Source organism: Pelobates fuscus, chromosome 11 (genome assembly GCF_036172605.1).
Source record: "Pelobates fuscus isolate aPelFus1 chromosome 11, aPelFus1.pri, whole genome shotgun sequence".
In the NCBI taxonomy this organism is placed as follows: Eukaryota; Metazoa; Chordata; class Amphibia; order Anura; family Pelobatidae; genus Pelobates; species Pelobates fuscus.
Window position 1 is genome coordinate 118,866,398 of NC_086327.1, and position 25,473 is coordinate 118,891,870.

At 39.8% G+C, this 25,473-nt stretch overlaps 1 protein-coding gene across 1 annotated transcript; it reads right to left on the reverse strand.

Moving 5' to 3' along the window:
* Positions 1–569: 569 nt before the first annotated feature.
* ZW10 (zw10 kinetochore protein) lies at positions 570–25,200 on the reverse strand. Its single transcript, XM_063435939.1, has 16 exons — positions 24,871–25,200; positions 20,607–20,741; positions 19,434–19,535; positions 18,512–18,589; positions 15,110–15,269; positions 10,871–11,020; positions 9,740–9,931; positions 9,287–9,450; positions 8,739–8,918; positions 5,200–5,429; positions 4,853–4,924; positions 3,998–4,167; positions 3,497–3,627; positions 3,059–3,190; positions 2,759–2,961; positions 570–757 (listed from the first exon to the last, which is right to left on the reverse strand). The coding sequence occupies exons 1-16, from the start codon at positions 24,973–24,975 to the stop codon at positions 637–639; spliced, it is 2,325 nt and encodes a 774-aa protein (XP_063292009.1). The 5' UTR covers positions 24,976–25,200; the 3' UTR covers positions 570–636.
* Between the last annotated feature and the right edge of the window lie 273 nt (positions 25,201–25,473).

Genomic DNA, 25,473 nt, shown 5'->3' on the forward strand with positions numbered 1-25,473 from the left:
AACGAAACAAAACCTTAGATTGTTCTGCCCACTGAATTTACAAATGTATATGTCCATGAGTTCTAAGCTTGAGGGAATAAAAAACAAAAACACCTATGCAGTACACGCCACATACTACTGTTGCAATAATAGATGCATGACAAAATTACCTTAAAGAAAAAAAAAAAAAAAGAAAAAAAAGATTAACTGTTTCTTTAACATGGAACTTGCTTTTTTTATTTTTATTATAATCCCACTAGGGCTGATCTAGGGGGCAAATTGTGGAGAAGGGGTGAATATTTTATCAGTAAGGATGTTGAATGTCACCCAATTCCTACCATATTTTAGAGAGAAAAATAAATCCATTTTGAATTACAAGTGGGCTGTCAAATTAACCTCATGTAATATACGCAGAACTGGCTGAGAAATCTTTGTCAATACGGCCACACAATATATACAGTTTACATTACAGATCGGTTTTAAAAAGATGGTGCTTGTTTAACCAAACATGCTCCTGTCATTGGATGGGGGGAGGGAAAAAAAAAAAAAAAAAAACAAAAAAAAAAACACAATTCTTAAGAACAAAATTTACTAGTGCCCAAGCAGAAATTGTATGTACATAATATTACAGATGATATCAAATAAGCCCCACATTATTTATTTAATCCTAGCCAAAGCTGCAGCCCTTCTTTCTGTATTTTGAAAGAGTGCTCGAATCAAACTCTTCACTTCATTGGTGGAAAACTCTACAGCAAGGGGTCCTTTTCCATCCGCCCACCTGCAAAAGAGAGGAGAAAAAATAAATAAAAATTAGAATGGCCTTCTAGACAAAAGGTACAGTTACAAAACTGCAAATATAAAGGGCACACTAGTAAAGTAGGCTTTATTAAGCATTATGCCACTTCTGAACTTTAGAAATTTAGAATTCAGAATGAAAGCTAAATTAATCCTCTGGAATTTCAATGAAATTCCAATGCAATCAACAGATATGAGACAAACTAAGGACTACTTTTCTGCCCGTATTTTATTCCCCCAAAAAATGGAAAAATTCTGCTAACGTTATGAAAATCAAAACTGGACAAGTGCCCTGACCACAAAATTATTCGATAAAATAAAACTTAACGTTTATTCAATGTAAATTAAAAAGTAAAGGTAAGTAATGTACAGAAAGAAAAAACAGTTAATGCATAATTTGGTATATTCCCATATATACAAATACACAAGACTCATGAGAAAGAAAGAAATTATAAACTAAGGTATTTATAGGCTAGAATAACTAAAGACAAAATATATAATATATTTTGGAGTATAAGTATTCGTATATGTGCAGGCACAGTGCTATAATCAAATTAAGTGCAGAATACAAAATTGTGAGGTAATGATCGTTTTGTATCTGCCTCAATGAGTTGACTCCGTGTGCACTAAATGTTGACTGTCAAGTGGATACAAAATGATACAATATTGCATACCCTTGCTACTAATAAATAGCTCTGTACAAATCTGAAGAGCAACAGTGTTGCAATTTATATAAATGACGCAGCTAGGGGAGCACTAAGTACTGTGTTCTGAGTAAGCCACTATTCACAAGCTTGAAAAAGACCTTTCCGGTTGAAACGTTGCGTTGCATTCTGCTACAATAAAACTGCCTGTGGCTTGAATTTGGAGTGCCTGTGAGTTTTTCTTCTCTGACTATTCACAAGTTCGTCTGAACTCCAATTCCAGCAAGTCAGATAGAAACCCTAAAGTGAATATGTGCCTTCTAAGGCCGACTATCTCAATCCTGATGTAAGGAGTGTTAACGGATTGCTGTGTAGTCTACTAATCTGGGCCTTCGAGGGAACCTGGACTTGGGATTCAAGAAAAAAAAAACTAACGCTAATCTGAGCAACTGCCAAAAGTGTGTGTACCTGGACTTGACCAAAGAGATGAAAAGGGAAATCCTTCCTTCATTGTGTAGGTAAATAGTGTCTATATTGGTAACAATACAAACTGAGTCTGGGATACACTTGAACCCCGACGCACGTTTCGCCAGTTGGGAGGGGGGGGGGGGGAGAGGAAGGGGAGGGGTGTGCGTGTATATATATATATATATATATATATATATATATATATATATATATATATATATATATACACACACATACATATATACATACACACACACACACAGAATTATGTATTATGTACTAATTTTTCTTTCTGTACATTACTTACCTTTACTTTTTAATTTACATTGAATACATTTTCAGTTTTATTTTAATCAAATAATTTGGTCACTGCCAGTTTTGTTCTTCATACCATTGACCTTATATCGAAATACTTTTCCTCCCACCTTGTACTAAGTAAACATTTTGAAAAGGTCAACTCACAAACCTCACGAACATGTTTTATATAGGCAAAAAAAAAACAAAAAAAAAAGATATTTTAAGCAATTTTTCAAATTTGGTTATTTTGGGTAAAATTCCCATTTCCCAGTGGATTCTCAAGAATCTGCAGTTTAGTGAATACATAGGTGGATGTCAAGCTGTGACACACCAGGTTTTAGAGGTAGAGGCTAAAGATGTCCCTAGAGAAATTTATAAAAAACTTTTTTTTCAGGTTACACATGAAAAGCATATAGTAAAAATTGTATTCATTCTACTATGTGTTTTATTGTAGTAGATCATGCATAGCAAATGGATAAGAAAGGGCCAATAGTGCAATTTAGGACAGCAAAAGAAGCACTATGGAAGTATGTCCAAAGCGTACTTTGTAAAAAAAAAAAAAGTAGATTACTTACCTATCAACAATCTCCTGGAGACTGGCCTGCAAGATAATAATAAGTTCTTTGAATTTCATCCATTTCTGCACATACAGCGGTACCTCCTCCTGATACTTCTTGTTTTTGCTTTCTTCAGGCAGAGGAGTGAATACAAGGGGACCTTCCTCGATCACTGTCCTACACAAAGTATATAATCGCTCCCCATCCTCAGTGGAGATATCCTAAGAAGACAGTAGATCAGGTTTTCAAGAAGTAAAATAAAAAAAAAAAAAAAAAAGCATCAAGAGATCCTTGGAGTAAAAATGCTTAAAGACGCACCTCTAATGCTGCAATTTTGCTGATCATCTCCATGATGGCAGTGTTTAGCAGGGTACCCATTGCATTGCAGTATATTGCCACAGGAAGCACATCCTGCCATACTTTGCCCAAGCAACCCAGCTGGTGTATAACCTTTATTTAATAAAAAAAAGTTTAGAGTGGCAACAGATCCTCTAGATAATGCAAACAATGAATAACACATTAATAAGAAACTCATCGTTTTAACTCAAACATATATTTGAAGATTGCTTACTGATGTAAATTTTTTGTACAATGTATGCATTTTTATTTCAGGATGGATAAAGTGTCACCTGAAACATGTAATCACAAGAACTGGCCACATTTTGAGAGATGAGGGCAAGTACTGTATAATCACATAGACAGCATATCATTGATATTAAAAGACTCAGATTGAAGCCCAAAAGTGTCAGTTCTCACTTGTCGTATTGCCTTGTGGGCTGCAATGTAATTCTCCTTATCTTCCATGTTACTGAAGTTTTTTGCGCTTGATAACCTTTCAAGAAGATCTGCTTTCTGAGATCGCATTTGGGCCAGAAAAGCCTCAGTGCCTGTTAAACAAATAACAGTTATTTTTAAGATAAAAAGACGCTAAACAATGTAAACTGGGAAACTGTTAAACCTGCATAGATCCGCAAAACGTTTACCAATTCATTTGTATGGTTTTAATTTCCATGTATTACATTAGAGAGCCTGTATTTTTCTATATTTGTCTTTTGTGCCACAAATATAAATAAGATTAAAAACAAAAAAATGTGTAACTTTTAACCCCTTCATGAGAGATGACCAGCCAGGACACGCATTATATAAAAAGGAATTTGCTTAACAGATGGTCATTAAAGTGCTGAACTGGACAAACGTAGCAGGAAACTATCTGTGATCTCCTCGTGATTAAATCATAGAAAATGATAAAATAATTACCGAGTTTTCTGAATCCAGGAACCAGGTCAACAAACGTTGCAGCACCATCACTGATAGGAGTTGGAAGATGGTATCTGAACTGGTGGCCCAGTGTCAATAGATGGTGTGCAATGAACATGCAGTTGTTGTGGTGGATGGCAGAGAGCTGTGGAAGCTTCTGTAGATTCTCTCTGTAGGATAACAGTTGACGTAGGCCTCGATTTAGTAAGCTTTCCAATCAGTTCAATATTGTTTTCAAGTGATTTATTTACATAAGGCATTAAAATCGATCAGAATTTGTAAAAAAAAAAATTATAATTTGGAAATGTTTCTAACCGTAATGAACCATTTGGAACGATTGTTAAATCAAAGAAAAAACATGCAGGACATATGAGACATTGTGTTATAAACCATTTTATATGAATCACTTAAAAGGTTTTCTGTAGGTAGATGCTGTAGAATGTCCACATGTCTGTGTAGCTCAATATTTGCTAATCTGTATAATAATAGACAGTACACAAATAAACATCACTACAGGTTAATTAGATACCTAACATTGTATTGAATGCCAGGGAAAAGCATTTTGCCTTCACTTTGCAGAAATGAATAGAAAAAAAAGAAAAATCAGTAAACCAAGTAAATTGAAAATATAATGGGAAGTGTGAATCTATTCTGTAGAACATACTACACACATACCTCATCTTAAGAAAAAAAAAGAAAGGTATTACTGAATTTAAATAAAATGCCAGTGTGTGGTTATGAATGATAAGACTTGCAGTAACAATGGCCCATTGTATAAAAGATGTATACGCATTCTGAGTTCCAGAATGAACACAAGAACTAAATCATGAATTTTATGAAAACGCAAAAACTCACTTGTGGTACGTTGGCACAACATCATAGAACAGATGGAAAATGTTTCGTACAGTGTAGAACAGCTGGATGGCACTAAAACAAAGGGGAAATGGAATAGAGAAACATATATATATAAAATAAAATTAAAATAAATAAATAAATCACGCACGAACCAGCAACGATTATACTTATCAATATTTTAATTCCAATTGAAATAATACTGGGTGCAGATACAAAACCAGTAACTCAAATAAATCACGATCAACCGGATCTTCTCACATAAGCCAATTGACCAAAGTGGGATAAGACTCCAAAACATGCATATATTAAAAGAAACTCACAATATTTAAAATATAGATTTTTCTTACCAGGGTTTATTGCTAGCAGTAGCTTCAGAAAGGGTATGGTAAGCAAGCTCCATTAGCTTTTCCACAGATTCACTTATTCTGCAGCTTGGCAAAGAGAAGGTGTGCTGTCCCAGTTTGACTTCGTTCTCCAATGCCGGAGTTTCTTCCGTTGGATTCTTTGATCCCTTAACCTTTTCTGAACCTTTTGGGCTGGGAAGCTTTGGCACAATCACCTTGGATTCAGGTGTGATCTAAGAGTAAGAGAAAACATAACACTAAAGTTTGTGTTTAAAGAAATTTTTTAAATTCTTACATTTGTTATGGTAATGGCAGTCTTAGTTATACTTCTTGAAATTAGAACAGTTTTTCTAAAATTGGACTTTAAAACTAAACACATAGAAGGGAAGAGGGTGACAGACAACCAAACTTTAATGTTCATATTTCCAGGTGGAAAGTTTTTTGTGAAAGCCGCAGTTAAAAAGTTATTTTTCACCCCTATAAATCATCATCATCAGAAAGCAATACCAAATACTTTTGAAACAAAACTTCAAGAGACATAAAATGCCCTTTGCAAAGTTTCCCTTTTATTACATTGCATTGTTACATGAAAGGCAGTTGTAGTACCAATGTGTGTTCACTCTCACTTCAGATTAGATAGAAATTTGTAAATCAGGGATACATGTTGCTTGGAAAAGGTTTTATGAAAGATCTAATCAAGTGAAAAAGTTCCTGGGTTTAGGGCAGGGATAGGCAACCTTCGGCTCTCCAGATGTTGTGGACATCATCCCCCATAATGCTCTTACACACATAATGCTGGCAAAGCATCATGGGAGGTGTAGTCCACAACATCTGGAGAGCCGAAGGTTGCCTATCCCTGGTTTAGGGGAAGCCTATAAATTTGAAACATTTCATATAATCAACACTGAACAAAATTATAAATGCAACACTTGTTTATACCACCATTTTATTACATTGCATTGTTACATGAAAGGCAGTTGTAGTACCAATGTGTGTTCACTCTCACTTCAGATTAGATAGAAATTTGTAAATCAGGGATACATGTTGCTTGGAAAAGGTTTTATGAAAGATCTAATCAAGTGAAAAAGTTCCTGGGTTTAGGGCAGGGATAGGCAACCTTCGGCTCTCCAGATATTGTGGACTACATCCCCCATAATGCTCTTACTCACATAATGCTGGCAAAGCATCATGGGAGGTGTAGTCCACAACATCTGGAGAGCCGAAGCCTATAAATTTGAAACATTTCATATAATCAACACTGAACAAAATTATAAATGCAACACTTGTTTATACCACCATTTGTCATGACATACACTCAAAGATCTAAGACTTTTTCTATGTAAACAAAAGGCCTATTTCTCTCAAATATTGTTCACAAGTCTGTCTGTGTTAGTGAGCACATCTCCTTTGCCGTGATAATCCATCCACCTCACAGGTGTGGCATATCAAGAGACCGATTAGACAGCATGATTATTGCAAAGGTGTGCTTTAGGTTGGCCACAATAAAAGGCCACTCTAAAATGTGCAGTTTTATCACACAGCACAATGCCACAGATGTTGCAAGTTTTGAGGGAGCGTGCAATTGGCATGCTGTTGTCCACCAGAGCTGTTTCTCATGAATTGAATGCTCATTTCTCTACCATAAGCCGTCTCCAAAGGAGTTTCAGAGAATTTAAAAGTACATCCAACTGGCTTCACAACCGCAGACCACATGTTACCACACCAGTCCAGTACCTCCACATCCAGCATCTTCACGTCCAAGATAATCTGAGACCAGCCACCTGGACAGCTGCTTCAACAATCTGTTTGCATAACCAAAGAATTTCGGCACAAAACTGTTAGAAACCGGCTCAGGGAAGCTCATCTGCATGCTCGTCATCCTCATCGGGGTCTTGACCTGACTGCAGATCATCGTCGTAACCGACTTGAGTGGGCAAATGCTCACATTCGATGGCATCTGGCACTTTGGAGAAGTGTTCTCTTCACGGATGAATCACGATTTTTCATTGTACAGGGCAGATGGCAGACAGCGTGTATGGCATTGTGTGGGTGAGCAGTTTGCTGATGTCAACGTTGTGCATCGAGTGGCCCCTGGTGGCGGTTATGGTATGGGCAGTCATATGCCATTGACAACGAAAACAGGTACATTTTATTGATGGCATTTTTAATGCACAGAGATACCATGACGAGATCCTGAGGCCTATTGTTGTGCCATTCATCCACAACCATCACCTAATGTTGCAGCATGATAATGCACGGCCCCAGGTTGCAAGGATCGGTACACAATTTCTGGAAGCTGAAAACATCCCAGTTCTTGCATGGCCAGCATACTCACTGGATATGTCACCCATTGAGCATGTTTGGGATGCTCTGGATCGGCGTATACGACAGCGTGTTCCAGGTCCTGCCAATATCCAGCAACTTCGCACAGCCATTGAAAAGGACTGGACCAACATTCCACAGGCCACAATCAATAACCTGATCAACTCTATGCGAAGGAGATGTTTTACATTATGTGAGGCAAATGGTGGTCATACCATAAACTGACTGGTTTTCGGATCCACCCAGGATCATCCCAATACAGTAAAACTGCACGCTTTAGAGTAGCTTTTTATTGTGGCCAGCGTAAGGAACACCTGTGCAATAATAATGCTGTCTAATCAGCATCTTGATGTTCATTTGAATCTTGTTACAGCACACTACCAAAGTCCCTGAGGAAGTCCTATACACGGACAAAACGCGTATGACCCCTGGTGGTGACTCAGAGTTACTACACCCATTGTTTTTAACCTTGATGTAAGTGATTAAATAGATTTTTTTACTACACTCTTGAATGTGCACTACAATTTTATTATTCTCTCTCTCTTGAGCACATATATCCCAGCTAATCCATGGTGATTTAAATGCAGATGGAAGAATGGAATCCTGAGAAGGAATTTATACTTAAGGCTTTCTAACTTCAGTGAATGTGTGAGTGGCCATTTGTGAATACAGCACTTGGGGTCATTTACACAGTTATACACTGTTTTTTTGTTTGTTATTGGTTTAGCAGATCATCCCCTATTTTTTGCTTATATTTTGTGGAAGATAGAAGGAAGTCTTTGGGGATACCATTGGAAGCTTCACCCTATACAGGGAAGTTTCTTTCGGCTTGTATCTAATTAGCCAGCAATTGCACTTTGGTTTGTGTACACATATATTGTTTTCTTTGCACTCTTGATATGCCACGCCTGTGAGGTGGATGGATTATCTGAGCAAAGGAGAAGTGCTCACTAACATATTTAGACATATTTGTGAACAATATTTGAGAGAAAGAGGCCTTTTGTGTACATAGAAAAAGTCTTATATCTTTGAGTTCAGCTCATGAAAAATGGGGGCAAAAACAAAAGTGTTGCGTTTAAGCTAAAGTTACATCAGACGTCATTTGGTTGTTTTGTCTATTTGCAAGTGTAACTTTGGCATCCTCAAAGATTAAAAATTAGGGTCACTTAAAAGATAATGGAAGCAATGAACATAAACTTGTTGATATTTGTATCACATACCTTTACTGTATTATGTATCTCTGATGTCATCAAATTTCTAGCTGTGACTATAACATCTTGGCACTTCTTGCTGGCAAAATGTGCATTGACATTCCGTGCATACTTCAGTAATTCTGTTGCATCTTTAAGATATTTCATATCTTTGAGGGCATTTTCAAACTCCTCTGTTGATTTAATTACCTGCGTGGGATAACAAATCACAATGTAATGTAGCACACTCAGCTGCCCACCCTGGAAGCTAGGAAGGGTGCCAATCAGGAGGGATAGCCACAAACAGGAAAACAAAATAGATCTAGAATGAAAACATTTAAAGAAGGAAAAGCTGCAGGGAGAGGGATGAAATACAGCACACAAAAGCCCTTTCACAGAACTGAACAGAATCGGCAGTCGGACAGCATCCACGATATAAAATGCTGTAAGCTTATTCAGCAGTTTTGTTGATTTTGTTTCACAATCGGAATAGTTGCCAAGGGATGAAATATATATTCTAACATTAATTCAAAATGGCTTTCCCAGTTCTTGACCTCATCACATCAAACTATCCTTACCTCTTCGTACTGTTCTAGTTTAGTGCTGTTGGTGGGAATGGAGTAAACCAAACAGTCTTTAATAATGGTCTCAGAAATTTCCTCCCAGATCATATCACCAAGAACTTCTGCTAGAATCACTTTGCTTAACATGTCACCTCTCTGTGAGTCTTCTACGTTCACATCTATAATGAAAATAAATCCCCCAAATTAAGATTACATCTCATATTACAGTTTGACAGTGCTTTTAAAAGAGAAAATTAGAGGAGAGAAAAATAATCCTATCCCTGCAAAAACACGTGGTATATGTAAAATACAGTCGATAATTTTACAAGAAAAAGTTGTAAATATATATATGTACACAACAAATCAATTCTCCCAGAATGCCACGCTGAATATGCAAATAAGCACAGACAGCAGTTGGGTGGGGAAAAACACTTATTCGTTAAAAAGACCAAGCTTATTTTAACTTACCCAGTAAGTGTTTATGAATCAACTCCAAAACAAGTTTCAGTTTCAGGAATACATCTGCTGGAGGTGGATGTTCCTGGTCCGTTTCCACATTTTCAAAGCGTAAGATAACTCCCTGTGGTTGGGTCTCCACCTGGGCATGGAGGGACGGGTAAATTACCAGGGGCTTCAGGATGTAATTCAATAGCAACTGGCCTATAGCAGGAAAATAAATAAAAATGGCAGATTGAGACATTATAGTTGATAAGAATGTAATTTTGCAGCAAAGCATGGCATCCAAAATAGTCTATCACCACTAAAGCAATATCGATTTCCAAAATGTGAAATGGGGAACATTTATAAACCAAACACATATCAGAATAACAGAGATGGCCCACAATCGTGTAAAATACTTTTTAGATAAAATATTGCTTTCTTATGTCTGTTTTCAATATATATTTTTGGGGTATGTAGCAACAATCAAAAATGGTAGACCAAGTGAGCTACATGGTAGAGGACACCAATTACTAAAACAGCCAGTGATTAAAGTCTTCAACCAAAGAAAGAGGCTGTTTGGCTTAATGCCACACACAGGCTCAAAATCGTCTGCACTACCATTAGTATCAAACATAATTATATTTCTGTATGTACAAGGTCTACGTCAGCAAAAACATGTGGAGTGTCCTCTCTTCCTCGATATCAAAACTGAAACCAAAGCTGATTATCTAAACTTGTTTTATAACTGAAAGATTTATTTTGCCCTCCATGTTGTATTTCATACGTTGGTTACTGCCATTAGCATATATCTGTGCACTTGTAGTTGCTGTATTAAGAGATCTAAAGTGCCTTACCACTACTGTTCAGTATTAATTACAAGCCAATTATAAAATATGTTAATTTAAGGAGTTCACCTGCTTCTCTTATGTTTTAGCCACATGTAACACTCAAGGATGTCTTCCAGCCAGTAAAAAAAAAAGGTTTGAAACTGAATGATTACAGCAAATAGAAAAAAAATGCATCAAGCAGCCTTCTGCTGTCAGAGTGCAGATGCATTATGGGTATTCAAGAAAGCCATAACCCATAATAAACATCAGATGCCAAATGAATCATCGACATATGATGCTCTATCAAAGTGTATTCAAAACAGGTTCTTACTGAAGAATTTCAGTTTGGTGTTCAGCTCTCCCAAGATTGCCAACGCCTGTAATACAGAGGCCAGCAGCGGCACAGTCGCAGACTCTTCACTTGAAGACAAAGTACAAAGACGCAGTTCAGTCTTCAAAACCATATCCAGATTGGAATGTTCTAAAAGGTCACACACATAAAAAAAAAAAAAAGAAAAAGAGAGACACTGGTCATCAGGGAAATAATTGGCAGGTATTTACATCTGTATAAAGCAACATCCACATTGAAAGAAAATCGTTCCGATTATCCAGTCTGATCACATATACAGTTATTTGAGATCATGTAGGAAAAATATTGATCAAGCACACCAATACATGAAAATAAGCAGTACGCCAAGAATTGCAACATGAAAAAAAAAGAAAATATTTGCAAATTTAGAAGATTTTAATCTACTTTGAAAAGTTAAAGACAATTCGGTCACCTTCACGATAGCAAGTTTGATATGTAGTTAAGCCCCCAATTTTACTCATCATAGAAATTGAGTGCAACTGCTTAGTAAGCCTATAGTAGCCGTACCAAATCAATTATTTTTCATGGCTTTGCTCATGTGCAGCTTGAAAAAAAAAAAAAAAAAAAGTACTAATAAATAAAAAGTAGGAAAATATGTTGCACACTCAACCAGGACGGATACTTGCTAGCAAAGGAGGAAGTAATAATCCTACTTTGACAATACTGATTCAGCGGCCAGTACTAAATCTGCAGCGAATATGGTTTTCATTGTTTAGACGAGTATCCCTTTAAATGTAAACAAACTCCACACATTAAAGTGCAAGTGACACAAGGTGTTAAATTGGCGCCAGACGTATAAATAAGTGCGACTTCCCCAGTGTTTTAAACCACTAAAAAAACACTTATAGAAATAGTATAACCAAAGATAGAGATAGGGGATGCAGCTTAAAATGCAATAAGAAAATAAGTTGACTATTAATCACATTTGGCCATCAAGTTTTGAATTTCACCTAAAAAACAGACAGTACATAGCATAATACTGTATAAACATAAAATTTCAATATTGGATATAGATTTCACACTCACACTTTGCAGAGCCACATATAGTAGGCTCTGACTTTTTAGGCTTTTCAAAATCACTTTTGCTTTGTCTCCTCTCCTCCTCCACTCCTCAGGATACAACCACTGGTGCCAGGAATCCGTAGGTAATAACGCAATTTGTTGAGTGGGAATTTTCAAAGGTATTTAATATAAATCAGGAGCAATAAAACAGGGATTTAAAAAATACATATATAAATAAAAGTGTCTTTGATTGATTTTTATTTATATACCGTATATACTCGAGTATAAGCCGACCCGAATATAAGCCGAGGCCCCTAATTTTTCCCCAAAAAACTGGGAAAACTTATTGACTCGAGTATAAGACTAGGGTGGGAAATGCAGCAGCTACTGGTAAATTTCTAAATAAAATTAGATCCTAAAAAAAATATATTAATTGAATATTTATTTACAGTGTGTGTATAAAGAATGCAGTGTGTGTGTATGAGTGCAGTGTGTGTGTATGAGTGCAGTGTGTGTGTGTGTGTATGAGTGCAGTGTGTGTGTGTGTGTATGAGTGCAGTGTGTGTGTGTGTATGAGTGCAGTGTGTGTGTGTGTGTATGAGTGCAGTGTGTGTGTGTGTGTATGAGTGCAGTGTGTGTGTGTGTGTATGAGTGCAGTGTGTGTGTGTGTGTATGAGTGCAGTGTGTGTGTGTATGAGTGCAGTGTGTGTGTATGAGTGCAGTGTGTGTGTATGAGTGCAGTGTGTGTATGAATGCAGTGTGTGCAGGGCCGGTGCAAGGATATTTGCCCCCCCCCCCCCATATGTCCTGACCTCCCCTCCTCCTCCCTCAGTGGTCCTTACCTCCCCACCCCCGTGTTCCTTCACCCCCCTCCCCCAGTGGTCCTGACTCACCCCTCCCCTAGTGGTCCTTACCCTCCCCTCCCCTAGTGGTCCTTACCCTCCCCTCCCCTAGTGGTCCTTACCCTCCCCTCCCCTAGTGGTCCTTACCCTCCCCTCCCCTAGTGGTCCTTACTTCCCCCTCCCCTCCCCTAGTGGTCCTTACTTCCCCCTCCCCTCCCCTAGTGGTCCTTACTTCCCCCTCCCCTCCCCTAGTGGTCCTTACTTCCCCCTCCCCTCCCCTAGTGGTCCTTATCCCCCCCTCCCTCCCATAGTGGTCCTTTTCTCCCCCCCTCCCTCCCATAGTGGTCCTTATCCCCCCTCCCTCCCATAGTGGTCCTTATCCCACCCCCTCCCTCCCATAGTGGTCCTTATCCCACCCCCTCCCTCCCATAGTGGTCCTTATCCCCCCCCTCCCTTCCATAGTGGTCCTTATCCGCCCCCTCCCTCCCATAGTGGTCCTTATCCCCCCCCTCCCTCCCATAGCGGTCCTTATACCCCCCCTCCCTCCCATAGTGGTCCTTATCCCACCCCCTCCCCCCCATAGTGGTCCTTATACCCCCCCTCCCTCCCATAGTGGTCCTTATACCCCCCCTCCCTCCCATAGCGGTCCTTATACCCCCCCTCCCTCCCATAGTGGTCCTTATCCCACCCCCTCCCTCCCATAGTGGTCCTTATCCCCCCCCCTCCCTCCCATAGTGGTCCTTATCCCCCCCTCCCTCCCATAGCGGTCCTTATACCCCCCCTCCCTCCCATAGCGGTCCTTATCCCACCCCCTCCCTCCCATAGTGGTCCTTATCCCACCCCCTCCCTCCCATAGTGGTCCTTATACCCCCCCCCCCTCCCCTCCCACAGTGGTCCTTATACCCCCCCCCCCTCCCCTCCCACAGTGGTCCTTATAATAATAAAATAAAAAAAGGGTGTATTTTTTATTATTTATTTTATTTTATTTTTCGTCCCCCCCTCCCTGCTTGATACATGGCAGGGAGGGGGGCTCTCCTTCCCTGGTGGTCCAGTGGTAGTTCAGTGGGGGGGAGAGGGGGGCTGGCAGAGCTGTAACTTACCTGTCCTGCAGCTCCTGTCAGCTCTCTCCTCCTCTGCGCCGTCCGTGCAGCTCCTTCTATCAGCTCACACTGTAAGTCTCGCGAGAGCCGCGGCTCTCGCGAGACTTACACTGGGAGCTGACCGAGGTGCTGAACGGACGGCGCGGAGGAGGAGAGAGCTGACAGGAGCTGCAGAACAGGTAAGTTACAGCTCTGCCAGCCCCCCCCTCCCCCAGTCTGTATTATGGCAATGTAAATTGCCATAATACAGACCTTGACTCGAGTATAAGCCGAGTTGGGGTTTTTCAGCCCAAAAAATGGGCTGAAAAACTCGGCTTATACTCGAGTATATACGGTATGTATTTTTTAAATCCCTGTTCAAAAATTGATGGCCAAATGTGAATAATTATTGTCAACTTGCATTTTAAGCTGCATCCCCTATCTCTATTTATCCCTTTGAATGTAACTAAACTGACAAGCAACAAAAATCAAATATTTTATTTTCAATAAGTACTATATTTAGGGTTAGAAAGATTTGTGGTTAAGTTTAAATTTATCTCTTACCCTATATGCCCCCCCCTTTTTCCCCAATCTTCTACCTAAATATTTGTCCTTTTCTTGCTCATTCCCATTAATATTTATATTCATTCTCCTGTGTCTACATTTCTGCAGTGGGAGGGTAGCTGTGTCCCTGTTTATGGGGCTGTAAGGGAAGCAGGCAGTTTTTATGCCTCAAAGCAGAAACAACTGCAGGACTTCCTTACACTCCTGTCAGATCGGTGGAAAAGTGTGATATACTCTATACACTGCAGTACACATACTGCGCGACAGTGCATGTGGATATGTGAGTCAGTCTCCGATGAAGCAACACACAGCGATGGCCCAAATCCCTATGGATTTTGGGGGCAAAGAGAAAAGGGGCTCTGCAAAGAGTACCACTGCTGTATTGTCATAGTAACCAGAAACTAGGACTTTATTGAGTCCCGCAGTTAAATTCTGCACCATAAATGCAGGACAGTAGTAAACATACATAGAACTGTAGCAGCTAATAGTTTCCCCCACACCCCCACCCTTCCACTGTACCATGAACACTTTCTATAAATGATGGAATAAAATAAGTTTGGCTTTAACTGAATTACTCTAGTGGACATCTGAAGAGTCAAAAGTCTGTACCCTTCAGTGCAGCTTCAGTTTACTTAAGGAAAAAGCAAAGCTATTGTTGTGGTTTTGTCCGCTCACTGGACAAGCTTAACAAATTACTTTATAAAGGTAGATACCTATAGATGGTGGCAGTTTCCACACTGCTAGCTGCTGCCACTCCTCTCCCAAGTGGTAAAGCATGTTCTGCTTCTGCACGGTCAGCTCAATTGCAAGAGCTTTAAGCAACTTTAGCTCACATCCCTTCCGGGACTTCAGTACTTGCAGTGTGTTCTGAGCCTAGAAAGAGAGATAATAGTATTTTAGAAGATTTACTCTATATTCTGAAGCCAAGAGGATGATAAAGATACACAAAGCAAGATTTAGTCTCTGCAGACACTTCTAAAGCGGTTGCCTTTCCTGCAAATGTGAAAGTTTTCACTTGGGCTAAATATTGATTTTGTTTACAGAAAGTCCATTACAAGACATCACATTTCTGAAAGTTGAATTTTGGTTCAGTTTTGTTTACATTTTGAAATGGAAAATAATCTGAATACCAAGAACAGCTGTTGTCTAATTCTGATGCCAACATTTTAGTTGCTTTTTTCCCCATGAGGTCTGTAAATATATAAATCTGCAACTAAAGGTAATTAACCAATAGTGGAACAGAAACAACAAACTATCATTTACTCTAAAGGTACTGCAGTAAAAGGCTTTCGGACAAACAGAAGAAGTCAGCAAAAGGACAGCTCAGAATTTATCATGACCACAAGGAACTGTAATAAGAACTAAAATGGCAAAAGAGGCCAACTAGTAAATTATGGAAACTGCCGATTGCAAACTAAAGTGTCACAAAAAGGAATCATTAAACAAGTCTTCATATTTGTGGAACACAAGTGAAGTCCATTTTTCTAGTAAGGCTTTGAGAGCATTGGATATATGCAGGATGTTTACCTGAGATACAATGTCTAAATAAAAGACAACAGGATTGTTTTCACTAACAAATCACTATAACTTGAAAAACAAATGGCAAACTTTAAAGGTTTTAGAAAAAAAATAAATATTTTTTTAGGATTAACTAAATAATTTTGGAAAACTCTACAAATCACTAGCATTCGCTGTTGTTTGTGTGTATTGTTTTTGTTTAATCAGGGCACAGTCCTTAAAGACCCCCATTGGTAACATCACCACTCTGTTTCCAGTGGCATGGAGGGGCAGGCAAAGGTGAGATTTACTTACCTGGGCCTGTCCCTTGCAGGCACCCCCATCCTCTTCAGCTTTTGGACCGTCAGCTGCAAGGAACCCACATCAGCACTGTAGGTACAATATTGAGGTCTACAGAGGATGCCACAAGATCACCAATTGAAAGATCTTAATTTACCTATACCTGGCTTGGGGAAATGACAAGCTTGACTATGGTAGCTCCACCTAGTGTCAAGCTTTGTTAAGTGTATATAAATAAAAAAAAAAAAAAAAAAAAGAGACAAAAGGTCCCTATTTTGTCTTCGTATATCTTTTGACTGAGTTGGAATTACAGTTAAAATACCAACACTGTTAAAAAGACACTATAGTCACCTGAACAACTTCCGCTTAATGAGGTTGTTCAGGTGAGAACTATAGCTCCCTGCAGCCTCTCTCATGTAAACACAGGGTTTACAATCACTCAGAATGCCACCAGAGGGACTTCCAAGTTGATTGAGGCATAAAACTCCTCAATCCACTCACACTGTGTCTTCTCCCTCTGCATGCAGACACTGAACTTTCCTCATAGAGATTCCTTGATTCAATTCATATTGATGGTGGTGTTAACACTATAGGGTTTGTGTTCCTGACCCTATAGTGTTCCTTTAATCTGAGATTTTTGCTTTGAAATTAATCACTTTTCCCCCCCCCTCTACTTCTCTCTTTATTTTTCTGAAAGTCACCCTAGTTTTTTAAGTTATACATAAGAAAAATGTAGGGACTACCTATTCCCACGGAGAGATCGATCTCTAAAATTTTAGCAGTTTCACTTCAGTTGTTAAACTAATTTACCCACAATCCATCAGTCGACATAGTCCCACAGAATGGCAAACTGCAGACATAATGGACAGAGGCAAGTAGCAAAGAGGGTAGTGTAAACAAACTACATAGGGCAAAAGGAAAACTAAAAAAGAAGAAAAGAAAAAAAAATACCAACCGCACTGCTTTAAATTAAATCTCCAAATACAAAGTGACTTGCTTTTATTCTTAGCTTTTCATGATATACAACATTAGTGTTGTTGGAACCAAGTCTTCATTAATGGTCAGCATTATTCTTTCACGCCAGAGCTATATATCATATTAGAAGTGGTAAGTTAAAGTGGCACGGTTACCTTCCTTTACTAAATGTCTAACCCAGTAGATTTACTGAAACTGCCTGGGTATTTTTTTCATGCCTGACCCTTCCAGACACTGGGCAGAGTTACCACCATCTAGCAGTGTAGATCTCCCAGCCATCACTAGTAACGGCTGCAGACATATTCGCTGTGTCCATACACCTCAATGATGTACTCTCGCGCATGTGAGAGAATAAAGCAGTGACGTCAGCTCCTTGCGCGGAGGACTGATCATAAGAAGATGGCGGCGCCCACAAGAGTTAGGTTCAGGCAAGTAAATCTCACAGCTTTCCCTGCCCACCAGTAATAATCAAACAATGAAAATGCTCAACACAAATGGCAAACTGATTCTCTACAAAGAGAAAAGAAAAAGCAAATGTAGCACACATACATTTTACACAAATATACATACACACACAATTTTACATGTTCGCAATTTGCAGGGCTGCCAAATTCAGAACTTGTATGAATACAGCCTGCCCTTGCACTAAGGGCAGACCAGCAATCACACTGTAAACATGTGTTCAGAGAGTTCACAGGTGCCGTCCTTGCTTCATTCCCAAGTTCTCACTTTGCCTTGTAACACTCAACATCATTATATATCAGCCACAAGATTCCAGCTTCTCATTCAGGCATTCAAATTCACAGCTGGCAATTGTATTAGGGATCCCACAATGTCACTGATGATATTGCCCGATCTTCTAATTGTGCGTGCACTTTTCCAGCATACCTAGGGATCAGACACTGATTGGTTATACGAGTGTCTCCCGTGTGAGCATGGAAAGTGCAAGAAGTAGTAGGTCAGTTTTTGAATGAAAAGGTTCTTTCAGATTTATGCATGCCATTTTAATTTGAATCAAAATATTTCCAAATACAATGATGTCCAGCAGCTTCACATAGGATCCCAACTATTTGAAAAGCAATCCCACCACGGCTCTAAGCAAATCCATGCCATCTAGGTTGGAAAACATTGATAGTGATAATGTGGGAATGGAAATTTCCTATTATCAATCGGGTTGAGGAGGGATCAGTCTCTGCATGCGGTGGAGAGCCCTCAACTTTGTCAAACAGCTCATAAACGATTTGACATAAAACCAAGGGAAAGTGCAAAGTATTGTAGAAGAGTTTTGTAAGAAATAATAAGCGCAGTCTGTTGTCTTCACATACTTACGAGTGAAAAATTACCTTTTGAAGATACTGGGCTGCAGTTATGTAGTTCTTCTCAGTCAAGGCACGGTTATATTTCTCAATGGCACTATCAAACTAAAAAAGAAAACACAAAGAATGTCAGTATTCTACTAACCAGCAGTGTAGAATGTTCATGTTTTAAGATATTTTGTGTTAACATATTACAATAGGATGAGAAACTGCTACTCAACCAGCAAGTCAAGTTGTGTGATTCTCATCATTGATTTACACAATTTAAATTCAAAATTCCACATCCTTTTTTTTATTATTATTTATTTTTTAATTTTTTTAAACAACAGCTGGTACAGGAAATGTGACACAGGGGCACAGGCATAATAGTGACAATTAGACTGAGTCTTATTTATAAGGTAGAATATAGACGATAATTAACACGTTTGGGCCACTACCAATTGGTACATTAAATAAAAAATGAAAGCCAGGAAAACAAACTGAAACTGGTAAAAGTATAAAGCTTTATATAAGGTTACACTGTGGTATCCGCCTGCAGCTCAAAATTCAATGTTTATCTTATCCGGGCAAGGAGTTTCTTGTTTATTTTAAATTGTTATTCTTTAAATAAAAAAAATAAAAACATCTTTTGTTGTAAAAAACAAAAACTAATTTTATTAAAAATCTAATAAAAAGCAAAAATAAACTCTACTTCAGACCACTTCCCTGACATCAGCACCCTTTTTATGGTTACATAACACACCAGAGCATGTAAATGTTTCTAGACTAACGGTCACCAAGTCTTTAACACTAGAATGAGTAATAAACTCTAGAAAGCAGAGTGTAATGGCTACATGTGATGAAGTACAAGCTCAGAGCTTACTGCAATTCGATTAGCTCAAACAGCCGAATGGATAGTCAATCCCTTCATCAATGATTGAACAAACTCCAAGTGGCTCTGTGCACTGACCTCTTGTAGCTGCTGGAGAACACCCAATATAAAAGTGTTTTTTTCCAATTGCTTTTTCAACTCTGAGAATTCACTGATGGCAACTTGAAGTTCACTTTGCACCTACATAAAAAAGTAATTATAATAATGTAGAACATATGTGATTAAAGAGAAATAAAAATAATTTAAAAAATATTTGAGAAGACACTAAAGAAAAAAAAAATACAATTTCCTGGACAAATTATTATTAGTGATATAAATAGTACAATACACACATACATTGTTAAACACAGATCTGCACACCAATCAAGCCATAAGACTTTAATTTTCCCTCAGAAATCTCACATTTCCAGTGGTGTTACTACTGCAGGGGCTTCTGGGTGGGCATATGTAACTTAGTTCAACCTTTTGCCTCATTATTCCATTTTAAACATGGATTCCTTGATTTTACTCAGGAAGAGATGCAAAGCCAGTGAACCATTAATGGACAGCTGTTTTATTGTTAATGCAGCTCATCAGCATGAGGTTGGTTTTAATCACTTTTTTCCACCACAATTTTGTTAAGTGTGTGTGTAATTTATATATATGGATTAAAGTACTACTTCACTTTATAAAGACCGCAGAGTGCATCTCTTCTTCCAATTATAAAATACAATATATATATTATATATACACGCACCATCTACATTATCTCTGTAAATATCTAAAGATTTCAAAAACATTACATAAATCTATCTGTATTTCTACAAATTCATAATAAATACAATTGAACAATGTGGTATTCACAGTGTAGAAATATAACTTACTGATTCTGACTGAAAAGGCAACAAAAATTGGATTTATAAAAGGGCATTCTACCACATTAAAACCAGCTCTGTGACTTCAACATGCGGGTGTGCTACTAGCAGGGACCAAAGCAATTCCTGTATTTTTTGACACAGAATGCTTTGTGGTTTTATAGTGTGCTTGATGATAAGCAGCGCCCTGGGAATCCCAGGTTTACATCAAAAGAACTGTGGGACAGCGACAGCAGCCGCCGAGTTCCATAGTCACTATAACAGGCAATAGTGGTTATGGTGTTTAGAGTCAAGGGTCCTAGCCTATAAAATGCAATAGCAATGTTTACAAATACCAGCCTAAATTTTATAATACTATTTTACTAGAGAAATCTGAAAAGATACACAAAGTTCTTACATCATTCTCAATCTGTGACTTCAGAATGTCAACATCACTGGCCAGTCCATGCACTTGTTTCACCAAATCCTCCGCACTTTGCATGCTAGGGAGGAACTCATCGTATTTCTTATTGATCAGATCACAGACTTCACCCTGTAACAATGAAAAATATAGTCAGAAGAGAAACTAGAAATAAATAACACCTTTTTTTTTTTAAATAACTAGTTGTGTAACAGAATCTCCTGTATACATGCTATGGCATAGTAAAAATACAAAGGTCCTGTCCTTTTTTCACAGTTCAGGATGCAGAGATCTCACAGTCATGTTTTGTAGAATGTATCTGATATACCGTATATACTCGAGTATAAGCAGAGTTTTTCAGCACATTTTTTGTGCTGAAAAACCCCAACTCGGCTTATACTCGAGTCAATAGTCTGTATTATGGCAATTTGCATTGCCAGAATACAGACAGGGGCTGTGGGGGCTGTCAGAGCTGTAACTTACCTGTCAGCCCCCACAGTGAGGGGGAGAGGGGGGCTGTCAGAGCTGTAACTTACCTGTCCTGCAGCTCCTGTCAGCTCCCTCCTCCTCTGCGCCGTCCGTTCAGCTCTTCTGTCAGCTCACACTGTAAGTCTCGCGAGAGCCGCGGCTCTCGCGAGACTTACACTGGGAGCTGACCGAGGTGCTGAACGGACGGCGCAGAGGAGGAGGGAGCTGACAGGAGCTGCAGGACAGGTAAGTTACAGCTCTGACAGCCCCCCTCTCCCCCCCACTGAACTGCCAATGCTGGACCACCAGGGAAGGAGAGCCCCCCTCCCTGCCATGTATCAAGCAGGGAGGGGGGGATGAAAAAAATATATAGTAATAATAAAAAAAATAATAATAATTAAATTAAATAATAAATAATAAAAAAATTAATAATAATTAAATTAAATAATAAAAAAAATAATAACTAAATTAAATAATAAATAATAATAAAAAAATTATAATAATTAAATAAAAAATAATAATAAAAAAAATATTTAAATAAAAAAAATTGCCCACCCCCCACCAAGGCTCTGCAACACACACACACACGCTGCACTCATACACACACGCTGCACTCATACACTCACACTGTAAATAAATATTCAATTAATATATTTTTTTTAGGATCTAATTTTATTTAGAAATTTACCAGTAGTTGCTGCATTTCCCACCCTAGTCTTATACTCGAGTCAATAAGTTTTCCCAGTTTTTTTGGGTAAAATTAGGGGCCTCGGCTTATATTCGGGTCGGCTTATACTCGAGTATATACGGTAGTCTAAAAGTGGAGTGGCTGCAAGATTGGCGGCTTCTTTGAGGTTAGTGGGTGAAATTAATTTATTGGTGCAGTGAATTGATTTGTGGGTGCTGTGTCGTTAGAGAATATGGTGGGGCTCCTAGGTGGGCGATACACAGAACAGTACACCTTTAGATAGCCTTTTGGTGCTATGCTGATATTCTGAGCATTTAGGATATTTATATATTCTTTGTTATATTTGGTATAGACCTTTGTTTGATCAACTCAATAAACATACACAGAAAAGAGATATACGGCACTATTAAGCTTGTTTGTGCAGGGTCCTCATCAACCTATTGTTCCTGTAACATTTTGTAATTGTCTCTTTCATTGTTAAATGATCCCCTTTTATAATATTGTAAAGCACTGCAGAAAAAGTTGGCCGTATATAAATGAGAAAATAGTAATAATTAAAACTAGGCTTCACATTTTAGGGGATGGGTGATAACCCAGTAATGTACAAAGGCATGGAGAAATAGAGGGAGAGAAATTAGTCCTTATAAATAGGATTATGAATTTCAGGTCTTCCATTAGAAAATGCACTGGTGAATGTTGGGAGCCGCAGACAGCCACTAGAGGGACTTCCAGAATTGAAACAGACTTTTGGTCTGTTATCTGACGCTGGAGGTCCTCACGCTCTGCATGAGGACATCCAGCATTAGATTTTTCCCATAGGAAAACATTTAATAATGCTTTCCTATGGGGAGATCCTAATGCGAGCGTGGCCATTGCCGTGCATGCAGAATAGGTCTCTACAGCCGGCGTTAAAAAAAGGTGATGACAGAGCAAATATAAAAAGGAAACACTTTTTTGTTATCCCCATCACATCTCAGCTCAGCTCCTGGCCCCTGCCAAGGGTGCGCGCGCCTGCCTGGGTCTGTCAGTGAGTGTGGGCCCCCCCCCCCTTTCAATCACATGGGAAAGGTGTTTTTACTCTCCTCTTGGTGCAATGGGCCACTTGACTGGATTTGCCCCCCAGGCTTCCAGCCCTCCCCTGGTGAGCTGAGTGGAAGCATGCCACCACTGGCTGTCTAGTGCCAGCATGCTGTTTTCAGATGTCGACTTATTAATTTAAAAACTTTTATTTATTTATTTAGAACTCACATTTGCAACTTGGGAAACTTTTGTTCTAGTTTGCCTAGTGTCCCTGCTGCTTGAGTTATACCTCTGGCAGCAGAAGGGTTAAACTCTGTATGTGCAGCATTTCACTGCAAAATGCTGCACATACATACTCCAGGCACCACAACCACTTCAAATCACTAAAGTGAATATGGTGCTTGGAGTAAACCCGTAAGGACAATCATGCAGCATTTACAGTGTACAGAGGAAACAGGTCTTTACAAACCCTGTGTTCACTCCCTGTCATGAATCACTTTGATTACGTACTCCATGTAATAAAAAAAGTAATTATATAATTTATCATAACAACAACAACAAATCCTGTTTTATAGCAGTAAATATGACAAGCAACAAGGTGACAATGAAAACATTCTCCAGCAGCGATCACAAGCCTTTAGCATCTCAGCTGTTATGGCTTATGTTTTCTCTGGTGCTTGGTGTCATAGGGAAAACATTCAACAGCATGTGCTGCACTACTGTTTGGAAAATATGTCCCTGTCTTCCAGCAGTATCCCTGAGCGGTTACATAGTATACTAGAGATTTTATACAATTTCATTATCTTAATACTTATATATTTTCTGCTTTGTAGTTCACATAATCTTCTGTAGTGGTTCTAGTGAAAACAGACTGTCCCTGCAGATTCTAAAATACAAACATTGAATTTTCTGAGAAAAATGCAGGGTTTACATTTGTCCCAGAAGACACCTTTAGTGGCTGCCTCACAGTCTGCCACAAAAGACATTTCCCATTGCAGTCATGCAATCTTTGCAGCAAAGGTGTTCAACGTTGTTACGCTCTGCATGAAGACTTCAGACTTCCCCATAGAGCTGCATTGAGCTAATGCTTCTGATGAGGATATCCTGATGAATGCAGGTTTCCTATGGGCACTTTGCATGACGACGTCCAACGTCTACAAATTCCCCAAAGGAAAGCATTAATTCAATGCTATCCTATAGAGAAGCTTTAATGCAGGGATACTCAAACTACGGCCAGCGGGCCGGACCTAGCCCACTAGTGTCCTGAAGCACTCAGGGCCACCCGATGGGCCATATATCTTCAGGGGCACGGTCAGCGCTGCGGCCAAGTACTGCTGGGAGGAAATGATGGCCGGCTCCCTCCGCTCGGGAGGGAAGAGAGCCAGGCAGTGGGAGCCACGCCGACTCCCATCAGCCACCCTCTTTTCTTTTCTGGCCTCGTTTTGGCTATATAGGGCCCGGTTCGGCTATTCTGGCCTCGTTTTGGCTATATAGGGCCCGGTTCGGCTATTCTGGCCTCGTTTTGGCTATATAGGGCCCGGTTCGGCTATTCTGGCCTCGTTTTGGCTATATAGGGCCCGGTTCGGCTATTCTGGCCTCGTTTTGGCTATATAGGGCCCGGTTCGGCTATTCTGGCCTCGTTTTGGCTATATAGGGCCCGGTTCGGCTATTCTGGCCTCGTTTTGGCTATATAGGGCCCGGTTCGGCTATTCTGGTCTCGTTTTGGCTATATAGGGCCCGGTTCGGCTATTCTGGTCTCGTTTTGGCTATATAGGGCCCGGTTCGGCTATTCTGGTCTCGTTTTGGCTATATAGGGCCCGGTTCGGCTATTCTGGTCTCGTTTTGGCTATATAGGGAACAATACAGCTGCTGTGCTCTGGGCTTGGTTCGGCCGCCCTGGCCACCGTTCGGCTATTCTAGTCACCGTTCGGCTATTCTAGTCACCGTTCGTCCGCCCTGGTCATGGTTCGGCCGCCGTTCGGCCGCTCTGGTCACAGTTCGGCTGCTCGCGGCTCTCTATGTGGGTCAGTGTTAGCAAACAGCAGCTCCCCACCCCCTACAGTGCTGGTAAGAAAGACAACCTACCTTCACTTCCTCCACCCTCCGGGAAAGCCGACTGATCTTGGTTCCCAGGTCCTCCTTCTCCAACCGCCCGGAGTGCGCTAACACCTCCGTGACAAACGACGCCATTGCTGCTCGCTCTCTCCCTGCCTGGCGCTGGCGGTGACTGACGGCCAAGCTTTCAAACCATCACGGCGCGGAGAGTCAGCTAGAACGCGGTGCATGCCGGGCAGCGTAGTGCAGTTTCACGCTGCGACGCTTGGCGAGTGCAGGATGTGGACTACAGCTCCCGGCATGCGCCGCGCTGTCGCTCTGACAGGAGAACAAGAGCGAGAAGTTTGGGAACTGTACTGAGAATGCCGGGAAATGTAGTGAGACAGATAACTTCAACCATTCATTTTTCGGGTCAGTGGACTACATTTCCCTAACATGCTCACAGAAATGACAGCCAGGTAAGTGCGTTGCGTGAAAGCTCGCGAGAACGGAGGAAGAAAAAAATAGATGCCAACTCAGTCTACTGTAGATCGACAGCACCTTCTGGGTGACAAAGCATCACGGGAGTTGCAGTTTCACAGCCTCCCCTGACCTTGTAGTCTATTTCTAGCTCTGAGCAGATCTCCTATACAG